General features: G+C 39.5%; 1 protein-coding gene across 1 annotated transcript in view; it reads right to left on the bottom strand.

The window, feature by feature from the left end:
• The window catches only part of PLS3 (plastin 3), a 53,102-nt gene continuing 35,443 nt past the window's right edge, over positions 1–17,659 (bottom strand). Inside the window, exons 2-11 of the mRNA XM_058441346.1 lie at positions 16,926–17,055; positions 16,304–16,436; positions 12,476–12,557; positions 11,513–11,678; positions 9,535–9,677; positions 6,029–6,124; positions 3,041–3,236; positions 1,448–1,526; positions 366–480; positions 1–153 (exon numbers count right to left, since the gene is read on the bottom strand). Of these exons, the coding sequence (XP_058297329.1) occupies positions 1–153; positions 366–480; positions 1,448–1,526; positions 3,041–3,236; positions 6,029–6,124; positions 9,535–9,677; positions 11,513–11,678; positions 12,476–12,557; positions 16,304–16,436; positions 16,926–17,055 (1,293 nt within the window). The remainder of the gene's footprint in view (positions 154–365; positions 481–1,447; positions 1,527–3,040; positions 3,237–6,028; positions 6,125–9,534; positions 9,678–11,512; positions 11,679–12,475; positions 12,558–16,303; positions 16,437–16,925; positions 17,056–17,659) is intronic.

The following is a 17,659-nucleotide window of genomic DNA, read 5'->3' as shown; positions in this document are numbered from 1 at the left end:
CTACAGTTGTGTACTATACCTTCTCATCAGCTGCCAGACTAAAGCTAAAGTCAGGGTTTGGTTCCCATCATTCAGGTCTTGCCCTCCAATGCCAACCAGGGAGAATTTAGCAGGATGCTTCCCTAATTCAACAGCATAATTGCAGTTTTCTAGCTGCAAAGGCACAAGAGTAAATGGTTAAAGACTCCCATTTGTTTAATCTGCATACGTGTGTGTGTTGTATAATGCTAGGTATCAGCACACGAAAACAAATAAGACACAGTTTTTGTCCTCAAGAAGCTCAGCGTCAAGAGTTTTAGAAACAAAAGAAATGAATCGAGAATAAAAATACTCTAACAAAGATATACAGCAACTTAATTACCTACCTTTTTCATGTTGGCTCCAAGTTTCGGGTATGGAGGTTTATTAACCTTACTCCAGTCAACAGGAACTTTAATTCGTTCATATAACTGTAAGATTACCAGGGCATCTTGCAGGTCACTAATGATTTAAAAATAATGTAATCAGTGTTTTCAGGAAGCTGGGACTTACTTGACTTTCCTTAAAAATAGTAACACTACATTGTCAAACAAGATATATAAAACCATAAATAATACCCAAGACTCATATTTTCTATCAATCTGTGCTGAAAACAGAGCTAAGACCATCCCATTCATTTATTAAGTATTTATTGAGAGCTTACTGTAAGCAAGGCACCGTTCTAGAGGCTGGGCCCACAGGACAAAAAACCCTGTCCTTGCATTAGAGTCAGAGAGAGACAATAAACGATTACATGGATAAACAATACGGGGGTGTAGTTTGTTTTGTTGACAATAAACAAACAATTTTAGGGGTGTATGTAAGTGCTATGAAGAAAAAAAGGAACTAGGGTTAGGGGTGAGAAAGTAGCAGGTGGTAGTCAGGAAATCTTTGAATCAGTGACTGGAATACAGTAAGGGTACGAGCCATTATATGCGAGCAAAGAACGTTCCGGGCTGAGAGAACAGTGAGCCAAAGTCGCCGAGTTGTTGTGGATGGTCTACTTAAAGGATTCCCTGGTCTCTGTTTCTTTCTTTTTTACCTTTCTTTTTTTTTCCCTCTTAGAGATAGGATCTCACTTTGTTGCCCAGGCTGGAGTACAGTGGCACAACCATAGCTCACTGAAGCCTCAAACTCCTGGGCAAACCCCCGTCTCAGCCTCCCAAACGGCTATTTCAAAATATAAAGTATTTGCTCCCTAGGGTACTATAAAGACATTTATATATTCTATCACTTACAGTTAATGATCATGTAAAGAAATAATTAAAGCTTTTGTGTATTTGGAAAATGATGATGGAAATCATCACTCGACATTTTCCAATATAAATAATAGCTACAAATTAATATCTAGAAAATCTTTAGAGCTGTCATTATTTAACAACCATTCATGACATTCATAACTGTTTACAATAGCAGTAGGAAGGCTTACGCATAGAGATGGTTTACGTGGGGATTGACACCAAGAGAGTTCATCCAGTTACGGAAGGTTCTTTCTTCACGAGTTTCTCCTGTTAAGAATATTCACAAAATTTACTGTTTCATTAAACACTTTATGTATGTGCATATAGTGCCAATCCACATATCAGATTATTTTATCTCTCTATTCAGATCTAGAAGTTTTCGATAATACGAGTTTCCAAGCATTCTTCTAAGTACATACATTCTCTCTAGATACAGGCTTATTTTTAAAATTTGAATTTATTTTAAAATTAAAGAACACAACCTTATTCTAACCAGTTAAGCAATTTAGAGGTTTATAAACTTTTTATAGTCTCCTTCTCAAATCTTTCTCCAATATTTCCTCGAATCTGCATCCCTCAAAGTAACTGATGTTATCAGTTAAGTTACTGGTTTTATAGAAATATCAGTGGACACTCAATGAATTACTATTTGCATTATTTATTCATTTATTTATTTATTTATTTTTGAGATGGAGGTTTGCTCTTGTTGCCTAAGCTGGAGTGCAATGGCGTGATCCCAGCTCACTACAACCTCTGCCTCCCAGGTTCAAGGGATTCTCCTGCTTCAGCCTCCCAAGTATCTGGGATTATATAGGCGCGCACCACAATGCCTGGCTAATTTTTTATATTTTTAGTAGAAACAGGGTTTCACCATGTTAGCCAGGCTGGTCTCGAACTCCTGACCTTAGATGGTCTGGCCACCTTGGCCTCCCAAAGTGCTGGGATTACAGGCGTGAGCCACCGCGCCCGGCCGCATTTCTTAATTTTTATAGACTATATTTCATGCATATATAATCTGGAAACGGTAAACTCTGCCTTTCCAAAACTTAAAAAAATAATTAGTATACATTATCATTTGTTTTTTGAGGAGGTAAAGGTGAAAGGAGTTGGGGTTAGTTCCAGTTACATTGACTGTGGATGAATGAAACATAAATATATACTAAATTTACAGGTCAAACTGAATGCATATGTGCACTTTTTCCTGATGAGAGGATTAAAAAGTGGTCTAACCCTAAATATTAAAACTAAATACTGATTTATTAAGTGGCTTTACATTAAGTGACTCGACTACTTTTTTTTTTTTTCTTTTTTTTTTTGAGATGGAGTCTTACTCTGTTGTCCAGGCTGGAGTGCAATAGCACGATCTTGGCTCACTGTAACCTCCATCTCCCAGGTTCAAGTGATTCTCCTGCCTCAGACTCCCGAGTAGCTGGGATTACAGGCACATGCCACCACGCCCAGCTAATTTTTTAATTTTTAGTAGAGATGGGGTTTCACCATGTTGGTCAGGCTGGTCTCAAAACTACTGACCTCAGGTGATCCGCCCATGTCGGCCTCCGAAAGTGCTGGGATTACAGGTGTGAGCCACCGTGCCCGGCCTCGACTACTTTACTTTAAAAGTTCACTTGTATCGTACTTTTCTGCCAGTTTTTACTCAGCATCTGCCATCTACTTCTTGTAGATATAAAAAAACTTGCTAAGTCTAGATTGTAAAATCATTGTGGCCGATGTATTTCTACTCTATAGTCCCACACATTCGAGTTTGAGAAGTTTTTAGTTACCTTCTAACAGAGTCCAGTCAATATCCTGGTTCTCTGGCTTAGTTAGTGCTGGGTATTTATTAAACAGGTTAGCCACGAAAGCTAAGTTGAGTTTGGGGTTTCCACTGACAACATCAGCAGGGGTAACAAACTGTCTGCAACCTAATTTATCTGCTTGTTGAAGCATACTCTCAGCTCTCTTCAAATCATCTGTTTCCTGTTGAAACAAAATCGGAAGACTTTGTCAAAGGCCACACTAAAAATATAGAAAATTTCCCCACAGTCATAGTCTGGGTATACAGTTCTACTTTCTTTTAGCCAACATATGGTACTTATTATAAAATTGTTTTGAATGCAAAAAAAAAAAAAGTTGGCCCTCTTGGAGATGCAGTACCTGTAATATACACTAGACGGCGCCAGATCATATAGCAAACTACTGAGTACATTTAAATTGCATTAAGAAAGAAGTTATGTAAAAGGTTGGGGGAAACTCCCAGATTTTGTTTGAAAATCTGTAAAGAAAAATATACATTCACCATCTTCATTTTCTCCGGTTCCACTTTTCCTTTTTTCCTTCTCAATAGGAAAACAGCTTCAATTCTCCTTTTAAGTCACCTCAAGTTAAATATTCAGATATTTTCAGTAGAATTATGTTAAAAATTTTTTTCAAATGTACTTATCTACAATGAATCTCTACTAATTATCAAATGTGAAAGGGTATTAACTGTAGTCCTACTTAAGTCTCCTTTAGAAAACGGTGTTCATTTTCTGTAAGTTGTGGGTTTATTCTCTTCAACCTGGCTTATTTTATTTTATTTTGCTGATTTACTACTTTCTGCTTTGGAGTTTCTCCTTTTCTCTATTGGCTCTCAGCTGAACTTCACTGAGGCTTCTGGGTACTGTGCATTAAGTCAATGAGCTTCATGACAGAGTGGACTCCTTGGAACCCTGGAACCTCTGGGGCTGTGTTATGCAGCAGAAGGAACTAGAAAGGAGGGCACTGCTGGAGAGCGAACTAGAGAGACAGGAAGTTGTGCTGAGCTGTGGAAGTCGGCTCCCCTGGCTGAGGGAGAAGACAGATACCTTCATTCATTTCATGCTCAAATCCCAAGGGAAATGCTTGTGACCTGTTGCTTGAATTGAAGAGAAGCAGAGAATCTATTTCCACTGATTTCTTTTGAGCGTAGGGAGAATGGTGGAAGGCAAGACCAAGGATTAATCTCAGGGAACTGAAGGATTAAAAAAGGACGAAAGGAAGGGATTTTTTTCCATTACAAAGACCAAGAGAAAAAAGTTAAATTGAAATAAAAAACAGGTAAAACTGTTCAGAGTTAAAATTAGGCCTTGGTTGGACGTGGTGGCTCACGCCTGTAATCCCAGCACTTTGGGAGGCCGAGGCAGAAGGATTGCTTGAGCCCAGGAGTTCGAAACCAGCCTGGCCAACATGGCGAAGCCTCGTCTCTTAAAAAAAAAAAAAAAAAGACCCTAAAGAAGGTGTAAAGCTGAAAAAGATGAAAGACGCTGAAAATCGCGAGAATAGCATGAGCAAAGGCACCTGGGTGGTGGTGGGAAGGAAGGTTGGGGTGGGGAATACAGACTTTTGGGGAAATAACACTGGCTAGATTTTAGAGCAAGATTTGTAGGGTGAGTGCCAAGCAGAACATTTCAGACTGAATTCTAGAGTCAACAGAAGAATCCTTGTCGGATTCTGAAGAGGGAAGAGACAAAAGAGTGTTTTAAGATCAATTGGAAAGGATTGACTAGAGAAGGGGTGTATCACAATCAGTTAATATACTGATGCCATTTACCCTGGTATCAGGTCACATGGCTAGCCATCCCAGACAGCTCCTTTCTTGGACAAGATGGCCCCTCATCCCTACCAAGAGTGACCTGAGCTGAAGAGTTTTGCATTTAACATACAGACAGAAATATAAGCACACAAGTCAGTTACAAATTCAGTTCTGGTAAGGGCAGCATAAAAATGGTTTAGCCACGTAGGGCACGGTGGCTCACACCTGTAATCCCAGCACTTTGGGAGGCCGAGGCAAGTGGATCACCTGAGGTCAGGAGTTCGAGACCAGCCTGGCCAACATGGTGAAAACCTGTCTCTACTAAAAATATAAAAACTAGCCGGGCGTGGTGGTGGGCGCCTGTAATCGCAGCTACTCGGGAGGCTGAGGCAGGAGAATTGCTTGAACCCAGGAGACGGAGGTTGCAGTGAGCCGACACGGTGCCACTGCACTCCAGCCTCGGCAACAGAGTGAGACTCTGTCTCAAAAAAAAAAAAAAAAAGAAAAAAAAATGGTTTAGCCAATGTAATCCACTCCATCCTGTGGCATAATAGGCTAGATATGTGGATTTTGTTAATTAGTAGCATGCATTCCATATCTAATGGGTACAAAAACCACAGATTCCTAGAAATTTGGGACTAAATAGTTCAGTCTAACTCTTTACTTTATGGATAAACAAAGTGAAATCCAATTTTGAGAAGGAAGTTATCCAAGGTCACTAAATAAATTAGTGACATAACCAGGGAACATGGTCTCTGAGAGTAATTCCCTAAATTAGGTTTCATAGATTGGGAGTTTGTAAAACATAATCACATTACTCTCAACACAGGCATATGAATATATAGTCACTTAATCTATTACTGTGGTTATAATCCAAATACTTGGAAAAGGTTTTCATATAGTCACTAAATCTATTACTGTGGTTGTAATCCAAATACTTGGAAAAGGTTAGCTTCTAGTTACTTATTTCCCCATACTTGTTTTGAATATTTTATGCCATCCATATAAATCAATACCACAACAACGATGGAATTCACTAACAATCAAAATAAAACAAAGCTAGTTTTCTGGCCTCTGAATTACATGTACAGTAATACAGTCTAAAACAATGCTTAAAATTGCCAACTCTACTTCATACGATTATAAAAATTATTGTACTTTTAAGAAATTGACAATAATTTTGCAAGATTGTAGAATTCAAAAGAGCACTTATACTTACATTGAAACCTGACATGTTAATATCTATCCGTGGTTCACCTTCCTTTTGTCCTTTTGGTGCGATTTGATTGAGAAGATGGAAATAGGCTTTGGAATCCTACAAAGAATTGAAAATGTCAGTGAGATCACAGTTACAAGGAATGAATGTATCCTATTGTCCCATGTTTGGAAGGCTATTTGCATTGGATTTTTTGAGAATATACGGCACAAATCTCTGCCTTCTAATTTAACAGGTGTCTTCCCCAGAAAAGTTCATCTATCTGGCCTTATATCTGTCTTGCATATGGAGGAACTGGATTTTGACATGACTTCACAATTATTAAAGTCATCAATACAATAATGCTAATAAACATATAACCAGTTCTGTACCTTCACTGAATTACTGAAGTCAATAAGCTTGATAGACAAAACAAGCATTTAAAAAAGTAGGAGAGCAGAAATCCGGGAAGCATAGAAGAAAGAGAAAATAAACAGGTTATATCATTACAAAGAACAATGCATATACCACAACCTATGAAGAAGAGATTAGCTGTGTTAAAGATGTACTTAATTGTAAATTTAAATGACAAAAGCATTAAATGATAAACATTTTAGTTGCTAAAATAACACTGAACCCTCTATGATCTGAATGTACTTAACAAAACAAATGTCTCTTTTCGTTTTAAACCCCTGGACTAAATCACTTGAATGTTGTTTTCTTAGAATCCCAATACATAAAACAATGGGGTTGGCTCACAGTCAACATGAATTCAGGTTGTGTGGACAACTCCACAAAACACAGCCTGAAAACCATTGTACTCGTACAAACGCTTATTAAGAGCCTTCACACACGTGTCAAGTAAATTCCTGCATCTTTGGAATGCTAGAGGACTGGAATTTGAGTCAAGATTCCTTAATCCTGCCATATGTGAAGACCACCTTCCAGCTATGATATTAATAGTTTCCTGTTACTGGGCTTTGAAGGTCCAGACAGGCTATGAAGGAGTGTTTCTTATAGTCTATGTGCATACTAACCCCTGAGGAAGTTGCTCAATATGTGAATTACTGAATCCAATTCCTGAGCTACCAAATATAAATGTCTGGGAGCTGCCCAGAAAGGTGCCTTTTAAACCAGCTATCCAAGTGAGTTTAAAACCTTGTGCCATAAATGATTCTAAGAATGGGGAAAATCAGGTAATTGAAAGCTATTTCAGAGCAATTCATAAAATGCCAACTCCGATCCTATCATTCGGGGGCATAGCATTTACCTCTTAAGGAATAGTGTACTACAGTTGTGAAAGTGCTTTCACTTCCAATTACTTGCTAAAGCTATATAAACAATTTATAATCTAAACCTATGCTCTTGAGAAGAACAAGTAAAGAGCAGACCCAGCAAAATCTGTATTTACTACCCTGAAAAGGGCTTTACAGGTGAAAATTTGACCATGAATACAGATAAACTGGAAGTTAGTTTTCGCATTACCAAACAATTCTTTCCTTTTTAAAAATATTGATGGCCAGGCGCGGTGGCTCACGCCTGTAATCCCAGCACTTTGGGAGGCCGAGGCGGGCAGATCACGAGGTCAGGAGATCGAGACCATCCTGGTTAACACAGTGAAACCCCGTCTCTACTAAAAATACAAAAAAAACTAGCCAGGCATGGTGGCAGGTGCCTGTAGTCCCAGCTACTCAGGAGGCTGAGGCAGGAGAATGGTGTGAACCCGGGAGGCGGAGCTTGCAGTGAGGAGAGATGGCGCCACTGCACTCCAGCCTGGGCGACAGAGCGAGACTCTGTCTCAAAAAAAAAAAAAAAAAATTCAAAGCAGGCTTCACTTAAAAAAATAAGATTTTCTCTTTACATTTAAAATATATCCCAGTACATAAAATCCATTTACAGTTGCCTTGCTGATTTTCAGGAACGCATCTAGTGCATGAAACAAAATATACCTGGTTGGCCAGGTACCATGGCTCACGCCTGTAATCCCAGCATTTTAGGAGGCTGAGGTGGGAGGATCGCTTGAGCCCAGGAGTTTGAGTCCAGCCTGGGCAACACAGTGAGACCCCACCTCTACAAATAATAAAAAAATCAGGCCGGGCACAGTGGCTCACACCTGTAATCCCAGCACTTTGGGAAGCCAAGGTGGGCAGATTACGAGGTCAGGAGTTTGAGACCAGCCTGACCAACATGGCGAAACTCTGTCTCTACTAAAAATACAAAAATTAGCCGGGCGTGGTGGTGGATGCCTGTAATTCCAGCTACTCAGGAGGCTGAGGCAGAAGAATCACTTGAACCTGGGAGGTGGAGGTTGCAGTGAGCCGAGATAGTGCCACTGCACTCCAGCCTGAGTGACAGAGCGAGAAAGAAAAAAATAAATCAATCGGGCTTGGTGGTGTGCACCTGTAGTCCCAGCTACTTGGGAGGCTGAAGTGGGAAGATCGCTTGAGCCTGGGAGGTAAAGGCTGCAGTGAGCCATGTTAGCACCACTGCCCTCCAGCCTGGGTGACAAAGTGAGACCCTGCCACAACAACAACAACAACAACAGCAACAACAACAACAACAACAAACCTGGCCAAACATATTGTATAATTAAAAGAGAGGGCAGGGTCAGTTGGTCTTATAATTTTGGGGCTACTCTTAATTTTCATGGATGAAATCAGTAGTACAGGCAACTCACTGCTTCCTCTCATCACTGAACAAAATCATATGATAGCATAGTATTGTTTTCACAGCCTTGCTGGTCAGTGACATCTGATGAAGCTCCTTAAGTTTATTCCCTGTGTACCAACATCTGGATGTCAGACAGAATTGAGGCAGTTAAGGAGAACTCCACGCAATGTTTGCTATGGTAATGTTGGCCCTCTGAATGAGAAGCCAAAGGCAACATGTAATAAATGTCTTCCTCCATTGTTAGTTTTCCCCCACTGCTCATGATAAACAGTGAGTGAAAAAAAAATTCAATTCAATGCAAGAAATATGAGGGTCTTGTATGTGCCACATACTATGTGATAGGTTGGCTTTAGTAGGAGGGCCCTGGAGCAGGGGCTGAGGTAGGATACACAGACATAAATAAGAGCTCATCACTATCCTCGAGGAACTCACAACTAAAGGTAGGATAAAATGACAGGAGAGAAGAAGCCAAATGAAAAAGGTGAAGAGGAAATCGTGAGGCCCCTCCTCTCTCTTCTAGGTGTGTTTACTAACAGGTACACTGAGGCCTGGGAAAGGCAGTTAAGAATAGAATAATCATGTCCTATTCTTTAATACTCCATGTTTAACAATCGGCAGAATATAACAAATTAGCATTATAATATGATAAATTAGCATAATATTTTTACCTTTTTCCACAAAATAAAACATAGGTGCTAATGCTCCTTATCTGGCTCTATTACTCTTCTAAAATCTATCTTCAGGGCCAAAAGGCAACAAGGCTTGGTGATATAGTGTTAGGATTTTCTCTCTGTTAAGCTGGGACAAAATCTTCCAGCTATTATATCCCCCCAAAATGTTGTGATTCTTTGAACAGTTACCTTGATGTCAGCACTAAAGTTGTTAATTTTTTGCCAGCCCGAGTTTTCCAAATGAAAGTTTGCCCATCTAAGCAGAAGCTCTTCTGGAGACAATTTCATAAGTTCCTCCAAAGTCTCACCATCTCGGAGTAAAGCAGCCAAGGCTAGAAGAAAAAAAAAAAAATCCCACAGTCATTATATGACATAATAATGGTCATGCCAAGTTCATTCAGTCTGTTGACACTGTTAAGTAACAGAGGTGCAAAAACTACTATGACATAGCTCCTAGTTTCAAGATACTCATAATCTACTAAAAAAGATAAATATATAATAGATATAATAACATAATACTACAATTTATTCTTTTCTCTGTTATTCTTCACATTCCAAATACCAAATGAGGTTATGGCCTTTAAGCTTAATGCAAGCTTCACATTATGTCATATGTTTGCATAAATTGTTCTTATTTAACACTTCTAAAGTCAAGGATTTGGGGCCAGGCGCGGTGGCTCACGCCTGTAATCCCAGCACTTTGGGAGGCCGAGGTGGGTGGATCACGAGGTCAGGAGATCAAGATCATCCTGGCTAACACGCTGAAACCCCATCTCTCCTAAAAATACAAAAAATTAGCCGGGCGTGGTGGCGGGTGCCTGTAGTCCCAGCTACTTGGGAGGCTGAGGCAGGAGAATGGCGTGAACCCAGGAGGCGGAGCTTGCAGTGAGCCGCTATCATGCCACTGCACTCCAGCCTGGGCGACAGAGTGAGACTCTGTCTCAAAAAAAAAAAAAAAAAAAAAAAAAAAAAAACAACAAAAAAAGTCAAGCATTTAGGGGAAAGATGTTTAAAATTTGGGAATCTTTCACTTAACCTTTTGATTAAAGTCAAAGATTCTGGGAAAGATGTTTAAAATTTGGGAATCTTTTACTTAACCTTTTGATTAAAGTAGTCTAGAAACACGGTGGTATTTGTATTTAAGTATAATTAATCAATTAACTCTTGAAGGCTCAAGCCTATTTTAACAGGAATATAATTCATCCTTATATTTTCTTTTTCTTTTCTTTCTTTTGAGAGAGTCTCACACTATTGACCAGGCTGGAGTGCAGTGGCGTGATCTCGGCTCACTGCAACCTCTGCCTCCCAGGTTAAAGCGATTCTCCTGCCTCAGCCTCCCGACTAGCTGGGACTACGGGTGCATGCCACCACGCCCAGCTAACTTTTCTATTTTTTTGTAGAGACGGGGTTCCGCCATGTTAGCCAGGGTGGTCTCCAACTCCTGGCCTCAAGTGATCCACCTGTCTCGGCCTCCCAAAGTGCTGGGATTACAGGTATGGTCCAACACACCCGGTTGCAATCTTACATTTTCTCTCTTTTTTTCTTTCTTTCTTTTTTTTTTTTGAGACAAGAGTCTCGCTCTTTCGCCCAGGCTGGAGTACAATGGCACAATCTCAGCTCACTGCAACCTCCGCCTTCCAGGTTCAAAAAATTCTCCTGCCTCAGCCTCCGGAGTAGCTGGGACTACAGGCACGTGCCACCATGCCCGGCTAATTTTTTGTATTTTTAGTAGAAACAGGGTTTCACCATGTTAGCCAGGCTGTGATTGTGCCACTGCACTCCAGCTTGGGTGACAGAGTGAGACCCTGTCTCCAAAAAAGATGGTGCAAAATGGTGGAGCTGAGGGTGGTAATGGGGTAGAAGTTGTGTAGGCAGAACAGAAAAAAATAGATAATCAAGTTTGAGGACTTCAGGAATGCTCCTTAATCTCTCTGTGCTTTTGTGTCATTATTGCAAAATGAATTGTAAAGTGCCAGACAAATGTGAATTACTAGTAAAGAAGAGACTCATGTAATTAGACTGTTTTCCTGAATAACTCTATAGCATTACCTTATGTTCATTCCAGTTACCACCATTTAATCACCTCCATTAAGTGAGAGCATGAAAGTCTGCATGACTAGAAAAAAATAGCCAATAAATAACTTCCAGAATGACTGTGTTCCATTACCTTCGTTCCTGCTTAATTCAATGTCAGCGAACAAACCAATCTTAATGATCTGCCAAAGCAGTCCCAAAACCAGATGAGGTTTCCCAGCCCTCAAATCTTCTGCACCAATGTTCACAACATGACACCCAATGGCAGAAGCAGAGTTCAGTGCCAAGTTCAAGTTTTCCTGCAAGACAGCCAAATTACACACTTGCTTCTTGACCTTTCCATTTTTTAGCAGTCTACTTTCTCCCTTCACTGAAAATAACATTCAATGATGAAATTAATACCCTGTATTAATTTCATCCATATATGTGTCACAAAAAACAAATTCCAGATTTTTGTGTTAGAAAGCCTAGCTAAGACAAATTTCAGCCTTATTGCTATTGCCTTTTGCAGAATCTTATGAGAAGTTAACTTTGTATTTTTATTTGGTACCTTTTGAAGTATGCTGGCACTAAAGGAAAAGGCTGAGTACCACAGCAAATATATCCATGTGAGTAAAGTGTTATAATTCCAAAAATGCCTAAATGGGTGAGAGACCAACAGTACTGCATATGCCCAAAAGAGTTTTAGAAGTTATCAATGTCCACATCCCAAGAGGTGCTCTTCCCTGAGGGAATTTTGCTAATAATCTAATATTCACTTGATAGAAAAAAAAATGGTCCATTTCTTAAGCACGCCAGTTAATTAAGAGCTTATATACTTCTGCTTATCTCTGTAGTGCTTGAACACATTATCAAATGAAAAGAACATGGGGCTTTGAAATTAGAATGGGATTTGAACCTCAGTTCCAACATTAATCTCAGGCAAGCTCAGAAACCTTTCCGAGTCCCAGTTCTGTCTGTATAATCTGGATAACAATCCCACACAACAGTTTTAACGAGGATTGATTGAGAGCCTACAGAGTGCAGAGGCCGAAGTCTGTAGAACAGGTCCTCAAACAGTAATTTCATGTTAAAGGGAGGGGAGAACAATGCATACCTGAATGATGAAGGGTGTAAGTTTCTTCTTGTTGATTGCTCTTTCATCAATGGTATCAGGAACTGAAAGGTTAATCATTTTACTGAAACAAAAATAAAAAAAAAGGTTGATGTAAAAAAAAAAGAGCTGATTTACTTTTATAAAGTGGCTGTAAATATTTGCAAATATTTTAAAGTTTACTATAACATCTCTTTCATGTACTCTAAAAAATGTAGCTAGATGACTTTTATCATGTTGATCATAATAAACTACACATATGGAAAATAAAAACTAAAAATAAAAAAGGCCAAGGCCTGATGTGGTGGCTGATGTCTATAATCCCAGCACTTCGGGAGACTGAGGCAGGAGGACTGCTTAAGGCCAGGAGTTCCAGACCAGCCTGGGCAATATAGTGAGACCCTATCTCTACAAAAACGATAAAAAAATTAGCCAGGCATGGTGGCATGTGCCTGTAGTACTAGTTACCCAGGAGGCTGAGGAAAGAGGATAGCTTGAGCCCAGGAGTTCAAAGTTACAGTGAGCTACGATCACACCATTCCACTCCAGCCTGGGCAACAGAGCAAGACCCCATCTCAAAAGAAAAAATAAATAAATAAATAAATAAATAAATAAATAAATGAATAAATAAATAAATAAATAAAATAAAACCCTGGCCAGGCATGGTGGCTCACGCCTGTAATCCCAGCACTTTGGGAGGCCAAGGCAGGTGGATCATCTGAGGTCAGGAGTTGGAAACCAGCCTGGCCAACATGGGAAAACCCCGTCTCTACTAAAAATACAAAAATTAGCACAGCGTGGTGGCGGACACCTGTAGTCCCAGCTAGTCGGGAGGCTGAGGCAGAAGAATTGCTTGAACCTGGGAGGCAGAGGTTGAAGTGAGCGGAGATCACGCCACTGCACTTCATCCTGGGCAATACAGCAAGATGCTGTTAAAAAAAAAAAAAACCCAAAAAGACCAAAATATGTGTATAGTAGTTGGGTATCTCTGAGCAGAGGATTGTAACATGCTTTCTCTTTTAATTTTTTTTTTTATTTTTTCCTCATTCTTTTATGAAAGAAAATAACTTGGATATTGACAACAAAACTTGGGCCAGGTACGGTGTGGCTCACGCCTGTAACCCTAGCAATTTGGGAGGCCAAGGCAGGCAGATTGCTTGAGCTCAAGAGTTCAAGTCTAGCCTAAGCAAGATGGTGAAACCCCATCTCTGCAAAAAATTAAAAAAAAAAAAAAAATAGCTAGGCATAGTGGTGTATGCTTGTAGTCCTAGCTACTTTGGAGACTGAAGTTGGAGGACTGATTGAGCCCAAGAGGTCATGGCGGTAGTGAGCCATGATTGAATCACTGCACAGCAAGACCCTGTCTGAAAGAAAAAAAAAAAGTGGGGGGTGGAACTTTATTGAATATATTTTAAAGACAGATAAAATCCTGCATTGGAAATGAGTCTTTTCCACAAAACAGTAAAATTAGTTGAGCATGAGATTCTTTCATTCACCAAATGTTTACTGAGTGCCTCAGCAATGAGCCAGACACTATATTTGGTGCTGGCAGTATAGTGGCGAGAGAAAAATTAGGTAGGCTATAGTCTATGACTCATTAGGAAAAATCTCATTTGGTAAAATCTAGATTTAGACTTTAACATTTTATTTTTTATTTTGTTATTTTTTAGAGACAGGGTCTAACTCTCGCCTGGGCTGCAGTACAGAGGCCCAAATCATAGCTCGAATCACTGCAGCCTCGAACTCCTGGGCTCAAGGGATCCTCCAACCTCAGCCTCCAAGTACCAGGGATAACAGGTGCGAGCCACTATGCCTGGCTCTGACATATTAGATGTTCATAATACTGCCCTAATAAATTTTATTCTATAGAAAGCAAGCCATGCTTCTTTCCATGCAGAATTTAAATCTTAGTTAGTTCAATATAATTATCTCTTATTATTTTTAAAATTTATATATTTTTTGAGTTCTGCAGGGTGAGTCCCCAAAGAGGGAAACCTGCAGTCTTCTCTCTATATTAAAATGCAAGGGAGGCCGGGCATGGTAGCTCATGCCTGTAATCCCAGCGCTTTGGTAGGCTAAGGCAGGAGGATCACTTGAGTTCAGGAGTTCGAGATCAGCCTAGCCAACATAGTGAAACCCTGTCTCTACTAAAAATACAAAAATTAGCTGGGTGCGGTGGTGAGCACCTGTAGTCCCAGCTACTCGGGAGGCTGAGGCACAAGAATTGCTTGAACCTGGGAGGTGGAGGATGCAGTGAGCCGAGGTCATGCCACTGCACTCCAGCCTGGGCAGCAGAGCAAGGCTCCATCTCAAAAACAAAAACAAAACACACACATGGGAAATTATTTCTTCACTGCCTATAAACAGACCACAAAGGAAATGTATATATATATTCTTATTTCTTAGACAGACAGGGTCACCCAGGCTGGAGCTCAGTGGTGCAAATCCTGGCTCACTGCCGCCTTGTACTCCTGGACTCAAGTGATCCTCCTGCCTCAGCCTCTCAAGTAGCTGGGACTAAAGGTGTGCAACCCCATGTTGGGTTAATTTTTAAATTGTTTTGTAGAGACAGAGGTCTTGTTTTGTTGCTCAGACTGGACCTAACTCCTGGCCTTCAGTGATCTTGCTGCCTCAGCCTCCCAAAGGGCTGGGCATGAGCCACCATGCCCAGCCTATCTTACATTTTTAAAATCAGCTTTTCAAACAACCAAAATGACCCTACTGCAAAAAGAAGAATTGTGTATACTATAATATACACTGTCAGCCGGGCGCGGTGGCTCACGTCTGTAATCCCAGCACTTTGGGAGGCCGAGGTGGACAGATCACCTGAGGTCTGGAGTTCAAGACCAGCCTGATCAACATGGAGAAACCCCATCTCTACTAAAAATAAAGAAATAATAATAAAAAAAATTAGCCAGGTGTGGTGGTGCATGCCTGTAGTCCCAGTTACTCAGGAGGCTGAGGCAGGAGAATGGCTTGAACCCAGAGGCGGAGGTTGCGGTGAGCCGAAATTGCACCATTGCACTCCAGCCTGGGCAACAAGAGCGAAACTCTGTCTCACACACACAATATATATATATATAAAATATATAATATAATACTATATATTTTATATATATATATATAGTCATCTGAAATATGTCAATTGCACTACCCTAAGCACTCTGTATATAGTAATTTACTTAATGCTCACAAAAGCCCTGTGAGATAAGTATAATAATGTGGAGATCATAATAGATGGAAACTGAAATGCAAAGGGGTTGAGTATTATGATCACAGTTGTATCGCTTCAGAGTGGCAGGACTGAATAGAAAGAACTCAGGCAGACTGATTATGGAGCATGCTATTAACCACTGTGTGACACTGCCTCTATAAATTGGAACATCGACTGGCAGTGTTGATAATCTTGTATTATGTCTGCCAAGATGCTGTTGGCTGTGGGGCAGCAGCAGTGACAAAAGCATTTTTTAGAAATAGGTCATTGGAGAGTGAGAACTGAAGAGTAGCCTCTTTTTTTCTTTTGGAAGCTGTGGTACTTTAGAATAAACAGATACTGACATACTTAAGTTCAACAAAGTTGTAATGTTCTGCTGGCCTGGTGTTGAGAAGAAAATGGAGGCTGAGAGCTTCCCTATAAAGAGGTTGTCGATTTATGGCTGAATTTTAGATTCATGGACAGACCTAGAGATTAAATGAAAAAGGCAGAACCTGGATAATTTTCCATTCTAATTATTTCTTGAGGTGAATCTGTCAAGCATGCAGAAACAAATATATCAATTATATGGAAGGCTATTTTTGGATATCTGGATATAAAACAAGCTAACATCTTACCAAAGCACAATTCCATCACCAACAGCTTTGAACAGGTCATCGGTGTTAGGGTTCATTGGTATAACATGTCTACAATCAGGATCATTTTCCAAAGCCTTGTTTATCCAGTTAACAAAAGCATATTTTTCTTCCTCTAAAATTATGTTAAATAACAAGACATTAGTTCATACTCTAAGTTATTAAATATTTGACTCTAAAGCCTAAAATAGTTGTGCAGGAGTGCTGAAAGTTAATGTGTCAGAAACATGTGGTTATTCTGTGTGGAAACCCAGACACTTGGATGCAATTACAAAATTAAGAAAAAGAATAGAACACGTTAACTGGTCCGCAGAAAAGTTACAAAATTCCTTAAAAATTATACTTACATTACTGTATAATGCACTGTAATAAAGCCTGTCATTCCATGGATTGTATCCTGTCTCTTGCAAGCTAACAAAGCCATACAATAAACACTTATAATGCCTTTATGACAAGTATTAGTCTCAAGCCTAAATACATGTCACAAAGGACTTCTACTGTATTCTTAATTAGAAGGTAATGTTTTTCTAGAGCCCTTCCTTGCCATTACAGCAACCATCCCACTTAGCACATTGTGTTAACCTATTGCATACGAAATGATTACCTGAGTAAGAATGCTGTGTTCCTTCGCTGGACAACTCTGAAGTTCCGCCCAGAGCACAAATACCTTCTTTCCTGTTGATTGCTTTGCGGAAGGTCTTGGCAATATCACTACTTTTTACCTCTTGAAAAATCTATTAATTAAAGTAATTTTGTTGATTCACAATTAATTTCAAACTATGCACAATAAGCATATTTATATTCTTTTATATCTTGATCACTTACATTTTTTCCATAGCTGATGTTAAAAGATATAAAAAATTGGGCTTGAGTTTTTGAAATGCTAAACAAATACTACAATACTCCTTCTGAAAATGAAGCACCAGAATGTCAATTGCACACACTTGTCAAAAACATTAAGCGCTACATGCATTGAATTCACTTTAAGCCAAAAACTAATGTGGTTCAAAGGCACAGGTAAATCTGTTAATTTTCTACAAACAAGGAAGGCTTTATTCTTTTCCTGGAGAGAAAACATTGAAGAATCCCCCTACTTTAATAAAAATTCTTAATGCAAAGAAAGATAAAATTTCATGATTTAACCAAAAAACTATTTTACAGTATAATGGGGTAGCTCATTAAGAATTCATTAAATCAAAAGTTACAGAATAATGCAGTTAAAAAATGTGTTAAGCTGGTAGTAATAGATGACTATCAAGAATAAACACCAAAAAGAGGCTTTTCAGTGATTGTCTTATTGGGGCATTTATGAAGTCCAGCTTCTCTTCACAGTAAGGA

This window comes from Hylobates moloch, unplaced genomic scaffold, assembly GCF_009828535.3.
Source record: "Hylobates moloch isolate HMO894 unplaced genomic scaffold, HMol_V3 SCAFFOLD_7, whole genome shotgun sequence".
Classification (NCBI taxonomy): Eukaryota; Metazoa; Chordata; class Mammalia; order Primates; family Hylobatidae; genus Hylobates; species Hylobates moloch.
This window is presented reverse-complemented; position numbering and strand designations above follow the sequence as displayed.